This window comes from Micropterus salmoides, unplaced genomic scaffold (assembly GCF_014851395.1).
Source record: "Micropterus salmoides isolate LMB-PRFRI ecotype aquatic unplaced genomic scaffold, ASM1485139v1 Ms_hic_scaffold_13, whole genome shotgun sequence".
Classification (NCBI taxonomy): domain Eukaryota; kingdom Metazoa; phylum Chordata; class Actinopteri; order Centrarchiformes; family Centrarchidae; genus Micropterus; species Micropterus salmoides.
Genome location: NW_024040374.1, coordinates 8,178,835 through 8,202,566, shown reverse-complemented (window position 1 = coordinate 8,202,566; position 23,732 = coordinate 8,178,835). Strand labels below are relative to the sequence as shown.

At 38.7% G+C, this 23,732-nt stretch overlaps 1 protein-coding gene across 1 annotated transcript; it reads right to left on the bottom strand.

Moving 5' to 3' along the window:
* Window positions 1-1,244: 1,244 nt before the first annotated feature.
* Window positions 1,245-14,469, bottom strand: efcab7 (EF-hand calcium binding domain 7). Its single transcript, XM_038715312.1, has 13 exons — window positions 13,952-14,469; window positions 13,109-13,320; window positions 12,770-12,856; window positions 10,282-10,504; window positions 7,905-8,023; window positions 5,236-5,377; window positions 4,597-4,706; window positions 4,222-4,385; window positions 3,701-3,834; window positions 3,433-3,581; window positions 2,914-3,123; window positions 1,963-2,070; window positions 1,245-1,739 (listed from the first exon to the last, which is right to left on the bottom strand). The coding sequence occupies exons 1-13, from the start codon at window positions 14,079-14,081 to the stop codon at window positions 1,659-1,661; spliced, it is 1,869 nt and encodes a 622-aa protein (XP_038571240.1). The 5' UTR covers window positions 14,082-14,469; the 3' UTR covers window positions 1,245-1,658.
* Between the last annotated feature and the right edge of the window lie 9,263 nt (window positions 14,470-23,732).

The window sequence follows — 23,732 nt, the reverse complement described above, 5'->3', positions numbered from 1 at the left end:
AAGTTAAATCTTTCTTAAAATACATTCACAATGATTTTAAATGCAAAAGGACGGTCTCGCAAAGTAGATATTCAAATTGGATCACAATCCCTGAAGCCCGACTACCCTGAGCAGGGTTGCAAGTATTACTAAACCTCTGTGTTGGGAAAGGAGAGGCAGACAGAGGCTCAGGACATTAAATACATCTCACATGCCATGTGACATTTAGTTAGCTGGCTCTACTGTTTCAGCAGTGAAAGTCAAAGGGCAAATAATGGCTTGAGAGATATAAATAGGAGGTCAAGAGTGTTCTCAAAAGGTTCTGGAAAGGCCAAGGGCAAATAAAGTTTTGACCTGAGCGCAATGCAAAGGAATGCATTTCATTGCCAACCCAAACTGACCATATGAATAGCTACACATTAACATAGATTTCAAGCTGAAATAGACCGTAAACACAAGAACTAAGGTACATTCCTGTATTTAAATGTAAAATAATACCAAGTAAGGATTTATTTGGTGATTAACAGGTAGAAAGATGTCATACATTGCATTTACTAATTTAGCCGACGCTTTTATCCAAAGCAACTTAAAATTGCTATATCTAACAGAGGTTGCATGCCTCTGTAGCAACTAATGTCTTGGTTTAAACCTGGCCAAATTTTGTTAAAAAAAAGGAAGGTTTCTTAAGACGTCCAGGTTATATATAACTATTGTTTCAACAGCATTTAAATAGCTATATTTCAATGTGAAGCAATTCCTAACTACATATAGGACAAGCTTTGGGTTCTTCCTCACATGTTCAGCTGGGCAGTACAGAAATACTATTGAAACAACTGTTAACTGTTATATGACACCTAAATGTCCAAGTAAAGTTCACTTTTGATACTCAGTCAACATTGGCGCAAATGATACCAAGAAGATTTTCAATCAACCACTGTTTCTGTTTCTGTAAAAGAGTTTGTTTGTTGTTGTTTTGAAGAACTGTAAAAAAACACACAGGTTACCCATGATCCAATGGATACAAATCTACTGTGGTGACTTTCCAGAGAAGGTAATTCAAACACTGTGACCATGCCTGATCACAGGGAATTAAAGATGTTGATGTGGGGCATAATGAAGGGTTGTATAAACCAAATATAACCAGTTAAGAGAAATCTGTGATAGAAGTACTATAATAATAATATAAACATCTACATGAGGAAAGTGATAAAATAATATTAAAAAATCTAAGTAAAATATATAAAATACAAGAAAATAAAATCTCAACAGGTTTACTTTGGCCTTTATTATTACATGTCTGTATATTGTAACACAAAAAGGTAAAAAAGTCCTCTAATAATTAAAATACCAGAAACTTAATGTATATTAATATGGCAAATGACACTCCATTTTTAAAATAATTTAAAGGACAATAATCCTGACCACTGGTGGCACTGTTTTTGTTATTTGTTACATCTATTGTATCTAATTTTTCCAACTACGTTTGCTGGACCAGAAATTTCTCATGAATCGTCTTTTTGGTCAGACCGGTAACAGAAGAGACATTTTTCATATTGCTGGTGGATATGGAACAATTTCTATTTCTATCCTATGTTAAACCACTCGTTTATGAATAGATTTTGTCACTTTTCTGTATCAATAGCATAGGCAAGCAATGAATTCTTGATAGCAGTACAGCTTTATGTGCAAGGTAGTATGGTCTCCACACAGTTGTAGGTCCAATCCTGTCTCTCATTGATGGGGAGGATGTGTTGGCACACCTAAAAGTGAGGACATACATCTTTGTATTAGTATCCAAAACACCATGTAGTCATTTCATACCATTGTACAATCATATCAATTATAAAAAATAATTTTCTTATTCAGAGTGAACAGTTTAATTGTACATTTGAATGCAGTAGAATGGAAAATTTTCAAAGTCAGGTTTAGGATTTTTTTTCTTGTCATAATAACCCTGACAGCATTCCCAGGAAGACTTCGTACCATCTTAGTCCTGGCTGGCACCTCAACAGCAAACACATTCATGCCTCTGCTGCTGCAGCAGTTCCTGCTCTGATCATTGTTCACATGAACAGTCACTTTCTGGCTGGTCTGCAACAGAAAGGGTACTGATTACTTCATTAATCAGCTTTCTTTACTTAGAATCACAGATCTAAAAATCTAGAACAACAGCCAAATTTTGACAGCTAACCATATAATAATATAAGAAAAAAATACTACTCCATGTACCGAACTGTTGCTATGTTTGGACAAAACTGTAGGCTATGTGGGTATTGGATGTGTTCACAAAACAGTACTACACACCACTCAGGAACTGTCAAAGCTGCAATTGTTATTGTAGTTGAATTGTAAGGCAGCTCTCATGAGGAATAGGTAAACTGCACACAAATTTAACAATTTCCCCTGGTTCAGAAGTCCCTTTGTATCACCAGGTCATTCTTTCTGAGTAGCTCCTGTTGCTATGAGAATCAATACGATGGCTGCATTTCAATTACAAACAGGGTGAATGGTCTCTCATCCATTGTAGACAGTGTCTAACCCTAGCAAATGTTATCATTACCAGATACTGTATATAGATTAACTCTCTATACAATCCACAAATGATCTGTGCTTTGAGTAATATTGCTTAACATTTGGTAAATAATGATACAGTTTTTTTTATGAAAAGCCCCTCATGAATTTATAAAACAAATTATCTTCTTCACTCAGTCAGTCATTCAAAGTTGGACTATCATCTCCCCAGTGGCCATTAGGATGCATGGCAATTTGACAACCACATTCACTTGCCTCTTTACAATACTGCTAAACTGTGTAGGCAGCTTCACATCTATGACAATGTTTGTCCTTGGGTCACATTTTGGATATCCCAATTTCAGATTTAAACTCTACCTGCATCTTCTGATAATCACTCCTACACAAAAGTTTATTGTCTACCTTGTTGGCTATGAGGGATGAGATCCTGTGTTCTCCTCGGTAGGTGTAAATGAAGATGTTGTCTTGTCCCCTCAGTGCTTTGGCCCCTGTCCTGGCTGTGATGGACTTCTGCAGGGCCTGGCTCAGAAGCTTGGGCCCTGAGTCCATACTGAGCGGCTGGATGGACGGCTGAGTGCCTTCACTGTGTACATCTATCTGGAATGGACAAGCCTGACAGAGTAGGAGGTAGAGATTAGTTAGATTAAATTATTTAGTGGGATTAGATAGTAGAAATGAGATATTGAGTGCTTTTGCTAGTATCACACATTTGCACTCTGGTCATGGAAATCAAGTGGTAACAGGAATTCAGGAATCTCTTCAGTAACTGGTTGTTTAGAACGGCTTATTGTCAAAGTGGTAAGTGTCAAATGTAAGCCCTCAATTACATAATGTTAGGACTATAACATCATGACATATAAAACTGATTAAAATACTACTTACATGTGATTGTTTTAGCTAAGAGCAGATGTGTAAACTTACCTCTACCAGCTCCAGCATTCGGTTGTAGCCCATGGCTTCCAGGGTGACCCACAGGTCTGCAGGGTCACCATGTTTCTCTGTGGCCTCCATCAGGTTCAGCTCCAAGAAGCCCTGCCGTGTCAGCTGGTTCTTTCTCATGTCAAAGTTCTCTGCACGCCCAACAAAAATAATGAGAGCCATAGTGTATATTACTATATATTTTACATACACTGTACATGAACGTAACACCGGCCATGCTGTGTATCAGTGCCATAATGAGATTGATTACCTTTGCAGACAGCCCAGGCATCCTTATCACATTTCTCTCCACTGGTCCTAAGCTCAAAGAAATTGTACTCCTCCAGACTGAGCAAACCATTTCCATCTATGTCTATCACCTCAAAGATGTCAGACAGCACCTCCCTGTGGCACAAAGGGAGCAACACAGAGAAATGTCATACAGGACTTACATTAGACCAGACAGCCTCAATTCATTCATCTGTTAAAATTTCCACTCATGTATCCATACATTCATTTATCCATTCAACTGCTTGGAGCCAGCAAACCAGGCCACACACAGGGCTTCTTTCAAGTTAAAGACTAAACTAAACGTCTTTTTAAATGCTGACACCCTGATGACATTAATACTAATTTTCGGTCATAAGCCAAAGCTGGTGACATTTAAGGAATCAAAATTTCCTATGTGGTGTTTTTGTATACTGCTGATGGTGGAATGAAGCAGGAAAACAAACGCACGCACGCACGCACGCACGCACACACGCACACACACGCACACACACACACACACACCTGAGCTCCCTGGTGAGGTCTAGTTCTTCAGTGTCAGTCCAGTAGACAAGCTCTACAGATTTATTAGAAGGGCTCTTTTTGCTCTTTTTCTTTAATTTGCAGCCACTTGTGAAGGGAAGCAGGTAGTAAGTTCCAGCACTCAATTCTCCTTTCCAGACATACTTCTGTAGGAACAACGGAATATCAAAGTATGTGAGCATCTCAGATATTGGCTATTCCCTTTGGCTGACAAACCTACAAACTTTTTTCTTCATTCATGGATAAATATTTCAACACACAAACTTTTAAATTAAGCATTATTGGAATGTTTAAATTAAGACTGGACATGAACAAATGTTGTAGTACGTGTACAAGTGTCAAGACACACAAACATACTTCTTTGTCTTTTGACTCAGTGAAACACACTAAAGATGAGTCCTCTTTGGTTTCCCCAGCTGACATGACAAAAAGAGCTGTGTCCACTGTCATCCACGAAGAGGGCTTGTCTGAAAAATAACACAAGATGCCAGGCTTTTGTATAGATTATTATAAAACATGTTGCCCAAAACAGAAACAAACATATTTAATACAAAACTACCATATGAAATCTTTGATATAATGTATAATACAAAAAAAGAATCAAACATAAGCTTAGTATTTCTGACTGGCTGTATAAAAATATGAAGAGACCAAAGAAACTTTACAAACTATTTGGAATTTTTTGTCTTTGTCTTTGCTAAAGCACAAACTCTATATAGGAGTGATTTTCCACCACCTACATCAGCCCTCTATCTGCTATTGCATGCTCCAATTTTATGAACTGAAGTGTATCCTCTTCCAAGTAATGAATCCTGAGGGACCGGGCTCCGTATTCCTACAAGCTCCAGAGGTGCTGTCCTGTTACTGAACCTAACTTCTGCCCTCCCTAATCAGGGGAGCAAGCAAAAATATAACGCCCCCATGGTCAATAGGGTTTTCACTTTTTTGTTTACCATTTCGATGATTGTTATGTGTAATATAAAAGAGTGCCAGTACCAGGTCTATGGCTGAGGCTGAGTGGCTGGATGGTTAGATAGACGTTGGCTCTCTGGGGGATGTGGAGTTGGTACTGCAGAGAGCTGATACTGCCATCATCCTCCAAGAAGAAACAGCCCTTCACATTACTGTGATGCCACTCCTGGAAAGATTGATACTATTTCTGCTTAACAGAATAATAATGTCCCACCACATTCATACAAACCGATGTAGTGTGACTAATAAAACAGAAGAATAAGGATTCATAAGCATTATCAGACCTAGACCCAGCTGTATGCTATTTCAAGCTCTTTGAAGAATCATATATACAGTATATCATGTTTTGTGTATTCTAATATATTTTGTGTGTGGTCTCTGTTTAGGTCCTGGCACAATCCCAACAAACTCTTTTGCTGCTTGACAACAAAATGCACTTACTCATTCAACAGAAATCAAAACTAATTTGCAGTTCCTATTAAAAGGGGGATTGATCTTGTGACAGGGGAAGTATATTTTTTTACATAAAAAGAGAATTAAGCAGTCAATCACAACAGTAAGGTTGCTCACTTGATTAACAGAAACTGCTGTTGTGATAATTACCATTCCAACCTTCAGGGGGCATATTCATTATTACACAGTTTAGTCAGCTGAGCAGCATGTAAACACCTTGTTATACTCGTGCTGATCCAGAGGAGGGCAGAAGTGTCACACTGTGTTTCTGCTGAAGGTTGAAGTAAATCTCCCTCTAGGACCTGATATGGCAAATTGGAGTCCATTTAACTTTGATAAATACAGCCTTTTCAATCTTGGGCCAGTGGTCATTCAAAACTATCAAGAGCCTACTTTGGCAATATTTATGAATCCTAATATTTCTCTCATTTTGAAATGTTGTTCCTTTTTCTGGCAGCACAACTGAAATGAGGTAATAATTTGAAATTGAACAGGAACATCAAAACAAGGAAGTTTTCCTTCCACTCATTGGAGACACATTAAATGAAAACACAGTTGGTGTGGACACACAGTAAGAGGACACTGAGGGCTGTGCAAGTCTGGAATAGGCTATATATCCTTTTAGTGGACAAATAAATCACCAAGTTAAACAAAGAAAGGACCATAAAGACGGAGCATGTCACTCCTTTAGAGAAAAGCCATTTTCTCAAAGTATTTATCTTGGGCTGTGAGAGGCATAAAAGATCAAACCATAACACTTCTGTGGTTTGTCCAGACAATATTAAATGAGGGAAATTGCCATGGGCACACATCCACTGCTTAAATACATCAGAATTAATGCCCCCATAGAGAGAGGGTCAGCCTGCAGACTAATACAGGCGCTGTCACCTGCTCCGGCCACATGATTTACAGGGTCGCAGGACACCAAACCAGCCACGAACACAATCTCTCTCTCACACACACACACACACACACACACACACACCTAAACTGTGCCCATTACCTTATCTTATCATTCTTATAATTATAACCTATACATAAAGACAAATCCTAAAAAGTAAAGAATTTTCCTTACTGGTTTTGTTTGTATTTACGACACGTTTGTATCCCAGGCGCACACACACAAGCACACATGCACGCATTCACACTGCTACAAAAACACAGCCTACCCTCCGACTACCACTTCGCAATTATCAGCCTGTGGCAATATAGCAGCTAATATACACGGGGCAGAACTTCCCTCAGAGGTAATCTCTGGACACACATTCTTTAACCTCAATGATGTCTGGCCCTTTCCAATCTCAACACAACGCTTGGACCAGAGAGATGGAGCAGGGGCTGTTATTTTTATTTATTTAATTTTCTTGCGGTAAAGCAAACCAGCTGAGGTTAAGCCAAAACGAGTGAAAACAAAGAGCTAGGATCAATACAGTGTATGTCTATCCACCCTGGGCTAAATTCGCCCATCAAAAGCACTCGGTAACAGTGACACTGGTAAAGCAGGCTGCAAGGTCCTTGTTATCATGGAGTCTCTCACTGGAGCCCACACACAAGTCTCCCAGGTTTAGTCAGTGATGGTACAAACCATTAATCTTTAAGTTTCATAACATTACATGTTGCTTATAGAAGATAATAAGCATGTACTGCAAATCATGCAGTGGATGAATTATTACTATTAATTACTGTGCTAAATTCAATTTACTTCCATCAAATGCCATTTAAGAAACAATAGCAGACAGGGAGCAGACTTGGATAAAAAAAAGTGACAACTCTGCTTATGTTATTAATCCGTTTACTTTAAGAAAGTGTTTTTTAAACATTATTTAAAAAGTCATACAATTAGTGTCCATATCAATACACCTACTTAGATATTCTTAAAAAATTATAATTTAGAAAAACATTATCAATTATTTGATTAGTTGATTGACTAATGAAATTAAATCTTATCCCCAACAATTTTTATGAACAAACAATCATTATAGTTGTTTAATCAAGCAAAAATACAAAATGTTTTCTGCAAACAGCTTTTCAAATATGAAGATTTGCTTTTTTAATCTGATTTACATCATTGTAAATTGGATATGTTTCGGTTTTGTGAGTGTTGACTGGAAAACTTGGGCTCTAAGAACTTGTGATGGGCATTTTTCACTATGTTTTTGACTTTTTTTAATTGCAAATAATTGACAAGATTAGGATAATCATCAGCTCTAAATTCTTTATGACTATAAAGGGGGGGTTACCTGTAAGGCTGAAGGCTCTTGTATTTTGCTGGTCTTTGTGCTGCTTGTCATAGTGATTTGGTTCGACAGGGATGATCGTCTGCTGCGAGCGGAAGAAGGACGGGAGGAAGATCGGCTGTCTAAGACACAAACACAAAAAAATACATCCAAAATTATTATAAATAAATCAAGTCATAACACTGCTGCAACACAACAGAAAGCTCAATTGACTGACTGACAGATTAAGTACAGCCCTCCCCTCTCCAAACAGTAAACACACTTTCTAAAGAGAGATGAGGTGCGCAAAATAATTGACACTGTAATTTGTCTTCTCAGAAGTCCATTCCCAAGTTCACGTGAAGATGGCTACTTTGCATTGAGGTTCTGAGAAAGTGTGATCTCAAGCTCAACTCCCTTTTAATTAATTATGGAGGCATTTTAAATCACACATGGCATAACAGCAGGCTCTCGGATCCATTATCACGCACACATTTTTTCCTTGAACACTAATTGAAGCCAGAAAATATCAATTCACTAATGAGGGGTCTGATTGTTTCCAAACCTGGGAAATAAAGATTCAATGTGATAGGCTTACAAGCAAATTACCGTAGCAGAAAAATAAATAGACCCACTGTCATGTATCTATTCTATATTGGCAGTATTTTAATCTAGAGGACCAATTGTAGCTATTGTGTGAATGTGGACAAAGATGCACTGAAACATGGCCTAACAAAACCTTCAATGTGAGTCTATAGTCGATGTTGATCCAGTACAAGTGGATTGCTGGTGCTGGAAAACTGCATTTTAACTAAATTGACCAATTATCAGAGAAAAGCTATGACAGTTCATCTACTGTTTGCCAAAACATGTTAGACACATTACACCTGATGCATAATTAATCTGTATCTCATCAGTTATTTGTAAACAATTAGCCAACCCATGTCCCATACAGTTCTAACATATTTCTCAGGGTAGTACTGGTTTATACTGACAAATGTAGGACCAAATGAGCAATCAAAACTGTGAGCTCCAAGAATAACCCACTGAACATGTGCGATCACGTCGCCTCTCGTGTAGCAGGTGTAAATCGATACGTGGGAGAGGCACAATAATGTGATAATCCAGACAACTATGTGGGAGCTCATTTGTTTTTGCAGTGGTGGTCGACTGGGCCCTCCTCTCGACCACCGTCTAATCCCTCATCATCTCCCCAGTGAGAAGCGGTGGAATCCTCCAAATCAATAACATGAACATGTACTGACCACTTAAATCAACCCCATCTATCTTCCCACTGTGGGCCTGTCCCTGGCTCGCTCATCCAGAATCTCTGTTCTGCTCTTTTTTCGAAATGTTGGGTTTGAAGTGCAAAGAGTGGATTTTTACATCCACCTTCGACCTGACTGAAGGTGCTGTCTTTTACAGAAAAAAACTTGGTTCAATACCTATGGTTGCAGAAGGGTGAAGCTGGACTTGATGCCAGTCCTGGTTTGTTTAAGCTATGAACATACTTTTTAGCAAGAGCTCTAACTCCAAAGCCATATCTGAAAGGCAGCATTATTCATCAGTGTAGATGGAGCTTTTGTCAATCTCTTAATGACAGAAATTATTACCCAAATCACAACACTTTATAGTCTCCTCCCTCCAAACAAGCTGCCCTAATTGTGTGGCTATTATGATGTATGGCCTGTCTTAATGAGGTGATTTGTCACAGAGGGAGTGAAAAATCGATCAATAACAGAGCTATTATTTATTCATCAAAACTAATCGGTGAGGCGTATTGGGGCAAGCAGTGTGTATGGGTGTGCAACTATAAATTGGAATCTGAAGTATACTTGATGTGCAGTCTCCATTGGCTGTTACTTTAGACCTGTAGATTTTGCCACACAAATTGCCAATATGTTCTGGACTCATAGCATTTCCATGCAAAAATAAAGTATTCTCTATATATTTCCTCAATATCTGTTTACTGAGTAGAGTAATTGGTCTAAGAGGGTGTTATATGCAGTACAGATTGTGAAGCCCCTTGAGACAAATTGTGATTTGAGATATATGAATAAAACTGTACTTGACTAATGAATGTCAAGTTCTGGAATATACTAAAGAGTAAGTATGAGAGGTCACTGACGTTATTAATCTTTGATTTATTGTTCCTGATCTTACTTGTAGTCCTGTCCCTCTTTTTAATGTTTGTTTCTTCATATTTGGGACATTGATATTAAAAATCAGGACATTATGTTTTGTGTGTAAGTGTTATGGATGAGAAGAGTACTTTTGAGGGAGAAAATTTTGAAATAAAAAAGGGTAAACATATTCCATATTCATTCTTATTATACTGACTGGTAAAAATCTGTGGCCTTCACTTTCATGTTAGATTATTCTGGGAAGTCACATGTTGTACCTTTCTTGAGTGCCGTGTCTGATTCTGCCCAGGGAGTTTCTGGAGGCTGAGGGAGAGTCACTGCCACTTGTGCTGTTGCTGCTGATGCTGATGACACTGAGCTCTTCGGAGGGCTGTATGACTGACTGCCAAAGTTCTGTCTCTTCAGCTTGGCATTTGCCTCAAGCCTCTCCAAAACAGCCATCTGACATTGCTCTACTGTAGACACAAGCAATCTGCAGAACTGACAATAGGATACCAGTAATAAGGGGATGATACATGAGGATGTTCTGAGGCAAGAGAGAGGGTCAAAAATGCTCATATCTTGGATGAAGGTAAGCATATGACACTAAATAAAGTCCTCTGTGCCAATTTGCATTGCTGATTCTTCTGTTTATTATGTGAATTCAACTTCAATTCAACTTTAAAGAGAAATGTTTTGAAAGAATGAGACATAAGAATAGGTATTTTTGGCCATTGTTGGTATCATTTTACTGTTTCCAAAGGTTTTTCTCCTGACTGCTCGGGATAGTAGCCTTTGTTCTAAGGTTACACTGGTGCATTGATTATCTTAAACAAGTGGTATTATGCTTTTTGGCTTTTCGCCTCTCCTTTATTGAGTTATATATCTCTTTTGTGCATGTAGCAGGTTTGCAAAGTGAAAAAGCCTAAAGTCCAGCCCAAATGGAGTTCCCATCTCCCACAGAAAGCTCTACTCTGGACCACTTGAAAACAGCTCGTTTGTAGTCCAGCCCTTCACTTCCTTTACTTGTGACGTCACAATGAAACCGCGTCATAAAGCTTGCCAAGCGGCTAGCGGGGACAGGCACGCCCTCAAACCAAGCTAGTCTGAGCGGAGGCCCTTTGGCTCGACTCGCCTTTGTTTGGTTTTCCATTGTAGAAATGTTGCACCTGTACCTGCTTCCAGGTACTTTTTTTCATATCACCTCACCTCCATCGAGGTTCCAAGCGAGCTAAGGGATACTAAAATTTAACGTGAAAACAGGACAGACTGCTGACTGGTCAGAGAGACTATACACTATTCACAGCATCATCACTGCTGCACCAGACAGAGACCAGCAACAGAAAGTTTTATATTTTACAGTTTTCGTATGGAATTTCATCACTAAATCCACTTCTGAGAAGTTTTGAAGTGAGAAATCAGCTGTGTAGATTTCGAATATTTACAGTTTTACGAGAAGTGATGGCGGAACAACAATGTGCTTGAATATTTTTTTAGTTGAGGAGCTCCGCAAGTGGCTGCGGGGGAAGCCTGTGCCAACCCGCAGGAGGAGCATGTGAGGTCGGCCAGCCGCCCGCTCATAGAGCCCTCTGCTCCCACCGTCACACAGACCGCTGCAGCAAAAACTGCAGAGGAAAACACAGCTGGAAGGTTTTCATACCGCTTATCTGTCTTTACATTCTGAGTAATGCTGAAACGTTTTAACTTAAAAAAATAAAGCTGTGTGGCTCGCTGGTGTGTGTGTCGCATTGAACATTACATCGCGGCAGTTGTGTGTGCCGTCGCTATGACGACAAGCTACGTACTATCTCTGGGTACTATCTGCAATGGAAAACGGAGCAGGGCCGAGTAGAGTCGAGTCTATCGATTTGCGCTGTGGTAGCATTTTTCGGCAAGGCAGCACAGATCGTCAGACACCAGCAACAGTTCAACATTTAGTCCTAAAAGACGATGCAACTCCGACTCTGTTTGGGCCTGGAAATTCACAATCACAACCTGTAAGTATGCTTTATTGGTTGTGAATTATATTTAAAATAAACACGGCAATGTAACTTCACAGACTGTTCAAGTGCAGAGTTGTTGTAAACATTGGCTAACACAGCTAAAATTATAGCTATAATGCTAATGTTACACCTGATGTGAAAGCTACTGAGCAAACGTTCAAATTCTTTGGCCAATTTTTATGTAAAATTGAGTTGAAATATGGTGATCTTCGTTGTGGTTTATGGTAAGATGTGGTTGTTGACTTGTGAGTAACTTATACCATCTGCTAGATTACTGTCGCAGTCTGAAGCGGCTTTGATTTGGATCACACTACCTTGTTTCTTACGACTCGCCCTTCTCTGCTTCTGTTTGGCTAGTAGTCCTTACCTGGGAACTGCGCACGTGCAACTCCCAACACAGATTTTGTACAAGTAACAGGCATCACTCTGTAGCTCAAGAGCGGAGCGTACAACACACAGGGTTAAAAGAGGAGCTGCAGCAATGTGCAGTATGAGAAAAATATGGTGTTTTTTGAAAATTAAAACATGTAAACCTGTTCTGGTACAACCCCTGAATAAGATTTTGAACCTGAAAATGAGCATAATACCACCTCTTTAAGCTGATCAATCATATGAAATGTTGTAATAACTGATACACAAAGATGGGACAAATGCATTTAAAATACACAGGCTTGGACACATAAGATAACAAGTGTGGTATATACAGTAAAGTGGTAACAAGATCTGTAAGAATACAAGTCACTTCATACTTGTCTTAACTTACTTCTGCATAGTCCAGTTTGCCATCTTTGTTGATGTCAGCTAATGAGAAAATAGCATTCACCTCTTCAGCTGTCATTTTCTCTCCTCTCTGAAAGATTGAAAATATTTTCTTTAGTAGAAAAAACACCAAAACCGATTTTTAAACGATTAAATGATTTGAATAATTTTATGTTTAGCCAGTCTACATCTGTAAACATTTGCTGAGGTAGCTCAGTTGGCTAATTGTACATCAGTTCACTCAAAAGTAACAATTGTAGTCAAAACCTAAACATTAATCTAAAACAATAAGTAGACACTTTGTTGCAGAGCTGTCTAATCCAAAATGTTTCAGGTGACTCACAGTGGTAAGAGCCTTCTCCAGTTCACTATGTGAGATATAGCCATCACAATTCACGTCCATCTTTTTGAAGGCTCTCATCAGCTCAGTTTCCTCGATTTTCTTCTCACTCTTAAGAATCTCACAGAAGTCATCAAAGTTCAGTTTGGATGTTCTTGGGGGCCAGTATTTATTGAGAGTTGCTTGGGATGGATTTCTACCAGCAAGCTGGAGAGCTGCATAGTTGAAATGGGAAATAACGGTGAATCAACAAGTAGCAAAGGCTGATGACAACCAACAGATGTAGTGCAAGGACTACTTCGGTTCTGATAGATTTTCTGACATACCTTTTTAAATGTCTTGTACATAGCTTTAGAGGTCAGGTGTGTATTTGGTATTTTTAGCAACTAGATGCTTCATGGGTTTGATAAATGTTTAGTTGCACAGCATGGGTTTATAATGACTGATTCAGATCAGTTAGGTTTAAACGTGATTATTCACCCTAAAAAAACTGACATTGTCCCCTTCCAAATACTTTTTGGACATGTAAGTCAATATTTAACTTACAAACACAGATAACTGTCACGCTAAATCAATACTTGATGTCATCAGCTTGTCCTTTTTGGTTCTGGATTAGTGACCCTAAGCCTGTAGCCATTTCTTTTTAAATGGAACAGTAATAAACAGTCATCCAGTTGAGTTTTATATAACTGCAGGGCTTTTTTCAGTAATATCCTCATGACTGCTAGTGTCAAAGGAGAAGCAGGGGCTAGCTCAAATAGTGGCATCGGAGATTTGTTACAAACAGTTGTCTACAGAGCAAGCTAACGTTATTTATGCTAATTAATATTTTTTAGGTTAGCTTACCACGACTTAACTGCTGTTTCGAAGAGATATTTGTCAAACTCGATCTGAACACAGCTAGATATGCGGCTCTGCACTGCACGTAGAAAGCCTCCTCTTCATCAGACGGGCGAGGAGAGTCTTGAAAAGACATCTTTGGAAGAAGAGATCGCCGTGGTTACCGTTAGCTAAGTTAGCAGTCTCCAGCTGATAAACCAGTAGGCAGCCAAATAATGTTGGCTAAGCTCTGTTATTTTAACTTTTTCATCACACCGTTAAAATCATCTGAAAGCCTGTAAGATGCATTGTATTTAATCAAAAGCGCGTTAGCGATGACACTTGTTAAAACAGCGTTGCTATCCGCTGTCTGTTGCTAGGTAAACAAAAACTCATCGGTGTTCCCCCAAAAACGACGCTGAAGAAACAAACGTTAACCTTTCCCGTTGTTGTTAAAAACTAATGTAATTCCGTTTTTGAATATTCAGTGTGATAACATAAACACAATGTTTATAATGTAAATAAGCAAGTTTAAAAAAAAAAAAAAATCAGACTATTGTTGTTCGAGTCGTTTTTGCAACAAGGGGACATCCGGAACTATATATGGGGCAGATTGTGTTTTACACGAACTGTTTGGGTGTAGCAAAGGCGCCAGTATTTATGGTTTTTAAACATTTTGTGACAAACAAAAATCTGCTAAAACAGCCTTAAAATGAGTATTGTTGTATTGTATTGTACCGCATAGGGCTAACATCGTTTAGGCAGCATCGGCTCTGCAATGAAGTACAACAGTAATACAACAATAATGAATTATGTTCAATATTTAGGCTAGACTATTTGTTTATTTATTAAGTTTAGCTATCCTTAAAATTACCGTTAAAAAACGCGGACATTTTATTTTGAAGGCAAACTTCTCTATTTCCGGGTTTACACTTCTATTTTCATTGTACAAGTTGGAAAATGGTGCGCGAAATGTCATTGCACGTTTTCATAATGACACAGCATAGCGCTAACATCGTTTAGGCAGCATCAGCTCACATGGGTCAACATACAATTGCATTAGCGCAAGTAGGACAATGAAATTAGGAAATACCCCCTAAACTGGCTGTTTTCATCATACAATGTAAACAATAGCCTACTGTACGTAACGTAATCAGTGGTGGTTATTACATACTGGGCTGTAAGTCTTTGACAGGGAACCCACAGATTTGCCAAAAAGAAAGAGTTCTGTATATTTCTGGTGTAACGTTAAGTTTCTGAAAAGTATTATTTAAGTTAATGTACGCTTCATTTTAGTAATGACTAAGCCACAGGACTATATAACGTCTCTGGTGTTTACTGAGGTTTGTGTCTCCCTTAAATAACGTTCTACTTTAGTAAGTTAGGGACTGAATACTGTGGTTTTTACTAATTCGATTTTGTTGTTGCCTTATGTTTTTTTTTAACTTATTGTGGTGTCACTGCAATTTTTCCATAAAACTACTGTAAGTTAATGTTACTTTGCTGCAATTGATGTCATACAAGCCTTAAAATGAAAGAGGGAAATGCAGTAAGAGTTAATTAACCTGTCTCATGTATTATCGTGATAATAAGTGGCACAAAATGGGGCTAGTTAAAGGGAATTTTACTACATGGTATTAAATATAAATAATACATTACATCGTTTTATAGGTTAATTCTATTGCCACTGGAATACTTTTAATGTACAATGAAGATTCAAATAACCAAGAATGACTTAGTTGCGATATCTTATTAAATAAAGCAAATCATTGACAATTGTTATTTTTAACAGTGCCAGAAGAGCTCTGCACATGGACAATGCCCATCATGGAAGTAAATAAATGGTCTTTATACCATATACTGTGTATGGATTACCAGTAGCTAACATACTGCTTTCTTATTTTAGTGTAAAGGAATGTTTTTAAAGTTTATAGTGTATCCTTTAGGCTGTCTGTGTTTAAAATGTTACTTGTCATAGCATGTTTCTATCAAATTTTGTCTTCTCTGTCAGCGTCCAGCTTCCAAAATACCAGTAGATGCAAGAAACCACATGTTTGACCGTGACGGCAGGTTCTGAAGCAGGTGTATTGACAAATGTTATTTACATAAGAAAATATGTACCAACCCCCAAGAAGCATGAGCTACAGATAGAAGCAGGACAAATGCATTCAGGCCACGTTAATGTTGGTGCAAAATTGTCCTTGATTTTGACAAAAATGGCACATACCAGTCATTGTCAGAGCTATGCCTTGTGTCCAAAATGTCCATTCAGTCTGTTCAGATTGTTTAAAATGAACTCATGCTCAAGCATGCTACAAGTGGTTCAAATGTGGTTCAAATGTGGTTCAGTGTGCTTTGTTCTCTCCACGACAAGTCTGGGGCTGCTGTTGTCTAAAAGTTAAAGAAATGAGATTTTGACTACAAAATCAGTTGTTCCTTCCTTTTGACAGGGAGTTTATAATCTGGGCGGCGAATGAAGACCGACAGCTAGAAACGGTTTCTGTGTGACTTTGTGAGGCAGGCGTTGCAAGTGTTTGTTGTCAATGACCTTTTCTGCATAAATGACCATTTTAAAAGACTACTGACTTAGGAGGGCGGCGCGGTGGTGCAGTGGTCAGCACTGTTGTGGGTTCAAACCCCAGTTGCCCCGGTCTTTCTGTGTGGAGTTTGCATGTTCTCCCCGTGTCCGCGTGGGTTCTCTCCGGGTGCTCCGGCTTCCTCCCACCATCCAAAGACATGCAGGTTAGGTTAATTGGTGTCTCTAAATTGTCCTGGTGTGAATGTGAGCGTGAGTGGTTGTCTGTCTATGTGTGGCCCTGCGATGGACTGGCGACCTGTCCAGGGTGTACCCCGCCTTTCGCCCAATGTCAGCTGGGATAGGCTCCAGCCCCTGTACACAGGATAAGCGGTTGACGATGGATGGATGGGACTGACTTAGGATATATAGATTTAATTGTCCTATAGTTTTCCTCCCATGAACTTCCACTATTAGGATGACTGCAAATTTGTACTCCCAGCTGAAGAATTACCTCAGTCCACAAGCTCCATTCTCTGTCCATCCTTGGAAATGACTCATGTCTGTTTGAGATTATAGAGCTGTTGTTGTCCTTCCTGAAAAGAACATTCTTTAGGACTATTTGGACTATGACTTTTAATTGAACTCATAGTGTGTGTATTGTTATCCTTGTGTGGTAAATAATACTGTCTCCTTGTTAGTCCACAAAGCAACATTCACTTGCATATATGCCAGTGTACTCTAGATTGTGTTATTAAGGATGTGGTGCTTAGTTAATAGCAAAGTCCAAAGTCACTACACATGAACATGAAGTCCCACAGACAGAGTTGGGGAAAGTTTGTACTTGAGTTGCTTTTGCTTTTCCCACATTTTTGACAATTTTTTCATCAATCTTGTAGACTACAAATGTTTTTTGTCCACTGCAATCTGTCAATAGAGAGCCAAAGTAGAACACAGAGTTAAAGGGTTACAGAGAACTCCCTTTTATGAGTTGCTATATTTCAATTGCCACACTTTCCTGATGGTCATAATGACATATCAGAATTTAATGACAGGAGACACGGAATGACGGGGATCCATCACTGGCCAAATTATCAGTGATTTACATAGCACTAAAAATAGTTGTATAAGAGTCACTTAACACAAGAACCATTTCCTTAGTCAAGGCAGACATTTGGTGTCTGGCCCATCCATCAAGATAAGCATTAGTTTTTAATTTTATAGTGCTGTCACTAATAAGTTACATGAGTTCGGTTTACAGTACATTCATAACACTCACTTGGTTATGTCATATTCAGGTCATTTGGGGCACAGCAGTGTTTTAATTTATTGTGAGTTTCAAAATAAATGTAATAATTTTTGGTTGGGAAAAGTGGAACCCCAAATGGCCAGACTAAAAACAATAAAGCACAACGAAAATGGAGATAAACAAGAGATTCAATAAAGAACTGTTTACAATAGGGTATTTGAGATAATCAGTCCTTTAGTTAGAGATAAGTATGACATATTTGGGATAGACAGTCTTGGGTTGAAACTCAGACATACCATTCTTTTGAATGATCTGCATTTCCATGTGGTTTTCAGTCTCTTTAGGCTCATTAAAGCTACACTTGATTCATCCCTACTAGCTATTAGCCAAAACGTATATATCTAGTCAATATTAGTAGTTATGTTTAGTCTTTTAAGATAACTCTTTTAGGATGGAATATTACTGCCAATAATTTATTCAATAGAGCGCACTGTCAGAATTAAAATACGAAGACTTCTGAATGTGTCATTGTGCCATTGTAGGCCTTTTTGCGACTGAAACTAGAACAATCAGTGGATGCATTTGTCAAGCCCAGGAAAGAGCTAGAGGAAATACTCACGAGAAAGGCTTTTTCTTTGGTCTTAAGTCTTTACAATAGGCGGAAATATCTCTGTCTCCATCATATCTTGATATTGAAAGATGACGTTTTTTATTACATAGACATCTGAATATTCACTTCTGACATAGCTTTTCCTTTCGGGATACAGGTGGGTTTTCTTAAATACTTTGTTCATTCATTTTCAATACAGTGAGTTTCCAATATACATTCCTGTGTATTGCTAGATTTTCTGTGGTTTTCCTTTTATCTCCTTCATCTTGTATTTTAATTAGTCAGCAGAGGGCAGCAGTGAACAAGGACATTTACTTACTGGATCTCCTACTGACCTGAACATGGAGCTAAAGAGACACAGAGAGCTGAGTAAGTATGCAAATCAACAAAACGCTGTTGAATATGACTGTTGTAAGTCAGAAAAACTGAGGTTTAATAAGAAGTATTTGCTGTATTTTTCAGCAACCCAACATGGATTGGATGTAAAATACCTGAAACAAGCTATGATTTATGTGCAGTTACGTATGGCATCAAAAGAGAAAGCACAAATTTTGGGTTAAGCTCATAATTTGTTCCCACTCTTAAAATAATTGTGATTGCATTTGTGTCTGTTCAGCATCCAGAGTAGAGTCCAGAAAATAACGACTCCAATCATTACAGTCAATGTAATGTATCTGGTAATAAATGTAATAAACCTGTTAAGAGTAAACAACATTTGTGTGCTATTATGCTTTTATGCCATCAAGATAAACACACCTACATCACATTACTGGAATTTTATCACATTGATCACTGAGAGGCTTCATTACCACGTGCTAAGTAGAGCTGGGAGCTCAAAAATATCACAAGATTTACTGAAGATTAAAGTGTTTGAAGATAAGTGTAGAAATTCAACACCTATTTGCTCAAAGGGCACATTTGTGTTGGTCTGTTGGACAACTTGAATGTTCAATAGTTTGGGAATTTTTATAGTGGATATCCACCTTAAATTATGTGCAGGATATAAGGCTGGTATCCCTATCAAGGTTTTGTTCACCTTGTTTTTCAATGGCATCCTTTATTAAATGACTCCATTCAGACTGTGACTGTGTCCTTATCTCTAGGTCTTTAAACGGCTGTAAGAAAACGTTTTTGTCACAATTGTTTGGCTGATTTCAAGATGAGTAGGAAAACAAATGTAGTCACGAGGCTGTTTCATACACAAGGACATCCACATCCGCTAATACATCACTATTTGATTTGCTTCTTCCTTCATTTTCTTTGCTGTGTTACATTAACAGCATCAATGGATGCTTGTTTCAGTTCAGATAATCGTGTGCTCTGCGACCTTTGGAGAAAAACAACATTTTGTTATAGTTACACAAACAAGTCAGTGAGTAGATTTCCTTGGGAGAGAATTAATTTGATTATTTTAGGCACATATTCTGCCTGCAGCAGAGCAATTCTTGTGATCCAATCATACAATGGTGACTTGTGTACAATTAATAGAGGGTATTGTCAAGAGGCGAGCTTGTTTTCCGATAAGGTTGTTAGAAATTATTTTAATTAGTTCCAGTAAGGGAGCTGAACATACATGATTCATTGTGGATCCACACCACAGGAATGTCACATTTTTGTCACATGGTGGATCCGTGAAATTTATCAGTTTTGCATAAGCCTCCTTACAACAACAGACTTCACAACGTCAGGGCAGATAGCTGTGGGAGAGAATTGGCCCTCTATTGCATTGAGACACACATTTTAAGTAAACAAACTGTTATTCAAAGCTGCTGAAGAGTTCTAGCCTATATCTACTGGGAGCGTGAAATCCAGACAGATGATGTCGATGGTATCTTGAAGCATGATTCTGTTCTAGTGTAAAATGTTTGTTTAGATTCACTGTTATGGCATTTAGGCTGTGGGTCCATGTGCTGGGAGGGATTATAAGAAACTCTTTGGAAAAGGCTGAGTGCTTCATGAGATTGTACAGTAGGACTATAGTGTGCTGGTCGTTCCCTTATCTTGACATCGTCAGCTGAAATCACAAACTTATGTACACTATTATGTATGAAAGTTGGAAGAAGAAAAGTATAATGAAAAAGGGTTTGTTACACCTGACAGAATAGCTGCAGTATGTGTTTATATCTACTTTAAAAAGTATCATTACCTTTTTATGGGCGTATTGATATACTACATTGAAGCCCTATGTATACGGAATATAGATTTGTCTAATTTCCCTGACACATCAGAGGTTTTCTTGAGGTGCCCTGTGTTGACTTATTTATATATCATTGTTATTAACTCATAGGCTCAATAGATCAGGAAAATCTGTGAAAGAGGACATTCATCTTAAAGTGAGTATATATTTAGTTAATTTGAATTTGTGTCTGAACACAATTCTACCTATCATCCTAAAGACTTTGCAAAAGTACACCGAGGCATCTTGGGATGTTTTAGGGACTGCAACATGATTTCAAGTGACCAGGCAAAGTACTCCATTACCTACAGTAATATGTAGAGACCACTCACATTTAAATCAGGATGTGAGCATACTAATATCGCTGGTGAAGTACTCATGCACTGGTTTGGAGCACATGTTTGTCCTTTTCCTCGGACGTGTGGATTGGGGAGGCAAATGCGCAGACAACAGTAGCACATGACTGGCAAACTATACAGACTATTCATAATAGTATAATGGTAGATGGTAAAACATACAGAAATCTGTCTAAAGGTTGTTAACAGTAGCTACTGGTCAAACCAGTCCAAGTGAGGTGTGTTCTAATGCTTACATATTTGACTTTTCAATTGTAAGGTGAACAATGTGTTATTTCATCTTTCATCACATAGTCTCACTTTAAACACTTTACCTTTGGTGCCTTGTATATTGTTTGCACTTAAAAGTATGGTAAAACAAATCTTCCATGGCAGCCCATACACATCAGATAGAGCCCTTTCTGCATGTCCAGACTCTGTACCAAAGGCTCTCCCCTCTCTTAGGTGCCTAGTGTCCAGCACTTCCACGAGAACTTTTGAACCTCGAAGGCCAATCCTCCAATGCCGCTTCTCCTCCTTAGTCTTCTTCCCTGCCACTTTCTTACCCTCTCCCCATTCTCCCTGCCTGGTCATCCCCTTTTCCACCTTATATTGTGTTAAAACTACTTCTTTCCTCAGAGTGATAGTGCAGTGTTAAGAAGCGCTTATGGCCGCCCTTTAAGGTTAACAAAAGTTTCAGTAAGCATTCTAAAGAAGTCACTCTTGGTGAGCAATCAGGCTTGAGGCAAGCATAAATCCAGTGGGTATAGTCGCAGCATTACAAATACCTGCTGCGTCTGTATGTGCTGATGACTACAAAATTGAAAAAGAAAGGCCCTAATAATTCTGAGGCAAGTTTCCCTCAGCAGTAGGTATTGATTATTTGTGTGTGGTGAGAGATTTGGAAAATTCAATTAAAGGAGTTGTGCAAAGGATTCATAAATTCAGCCCCTCCAACCCGTATCGAGACATGGTTATGTTCTAAATCAATGCTGCACTTCACAATATATTTTCTTAGGAACATAAAAATAAATAACATTTAAACAGTTCTGCTTACTACAGAAACAAATTTTATTTTCTCCGAAGCTTTTTGGTAACAGCCAAGTACTGACATGTGCACATCTTCAGGGTGGTAACATATTTTTATTGCAGTTTTTCCCATAAGAAAATCCTATATAATATGAATTTTGAGATGACAAAATGAGGGGAAAGGGGACAGCTCAGCAGTGTAAAAATTGATCAGGCCATAGATGGGGCCACATTGGGGAAGATTTGTATGTCAGCAGTAATGGGCTGTATTAAAAAGAAGATTCCTTAAGATGTCATAAAAGTGATGGGGCTGTGTCGCAGGTCGTGGGCTGCCGGCCCAGGCAGCTCCCAGACTGTAGCACATCAATCCTAGCAGGCCTCACGGACAGATGCCACCTACCCACCGGGAGTTTTATGCTTTCTGACTGAACACACGGTTGCAATTAAAGGGGGGAGTTGTATATTAGGCTGTTTTGGTCCAAGAGAAGCTGGTGCCTTTCGATCGACAACGTGGTTTGCAGAGTATGCAATCCTTTCAGGCGGGATTTCTGATTTAGTGAATGTCATTGCATTTCATCTTAGGGTGCAAAAAATTTATTTCCATGTTCCTTTGAAATATTAACATACCAAGCAAATACAGTGGAGGGTTTAATGGAAACACTAAATAGAATTATCAACGAATTGGAATTTAAAATTGTAGTTGACTTTACATTTAGTGACTTCTCTTCCAGTTGCATGCTCATTAAGACTTTTTGTCTCTGTTGCTTTGAGTATCGTTCAGATTATTAAATAGTAGGAATTTGTTTTTAAAATAAACCCTTGACTTAGTGTTTTCATCATTTCTCTTTTTAGGAATTATGAAGATGGGTAGCTCCTACAATTCCATTATGGGCTGAGGTAAAATAATCCACTTTTTTTTAATTAGCAATGAATTACAAATTGTAGTTTTAAGACTGGCAGAAATCCATTGGGTTAACAGAAAACCTTTGTTTATGGAAAATATGCCTCCTGTTAACTCTCTTCTTTTGTGCATATTCAATTTTGACAGTGAGTGTGGTGTGTTTAATATCACTGGGTGCCAGTGGGGTTACAATCATGTTTTCCTCTCCCATATTCCCCAGGTTTTTGTTAGCGAGGCATCTCGGCTGTTGACAGCTAATGGAATTGCTCTTCACCTCCTGCGCGTATGATCCCGCGGAGATAAGGCAGGAGATGAATGTGGAGTCTGTGCTGTCAGATGTAAAGCTGAGATGTGTTGGAAGCTGTCATTCATTTGCGAGAGAAGTGTCTGAAACGGTGGGAGCGAATCCTCTGACATGTCGTACCTGCCGTAGTCTCTGCCTGGCAGCTGACAAATGTTGATTCTACATTAACTACAATGCTGCAACGCTGTGCAAATAATGTTCTTTCAGATGGCAACCCTCATCCCCTTTATGGCTAAAACTATGCAATCCTTCGCACCTGTGCAGTTTAACACCTTTGAAAAGTAAAAGTGGGGGGGGGGGACTGTCTTACACAACACAGTAGTCTCTGTATTTGGCAGTGCCTGGGAAGGCCGAGGCCTCTTACTGCCCGAGTCGACCTATAAGCAACAGCTGGTGTTCACAGCAACATTTCCTATTTCTGCCTTAGGTGGATCGTGTAACTCTCACTTTATCACCCTTAGAGGCCACGTGAAGGACAAAGCCAGCAAGCCCATAAACAAAACTAATGTTTTGATACAAGCCACTTTGGAGATTGATTTAAGGATCTGTGGGGCTTTTAATGCCCCTTTCCCACTCCTGTTATATCACAAATATTCTCCTATACCAGTGGTTTTAACTATAGGTTGGGATCTAAAGCTATTACTCCAAGTGAGAAGAGTGAACAATGTGTAGCCTATTAGTAATCTGGG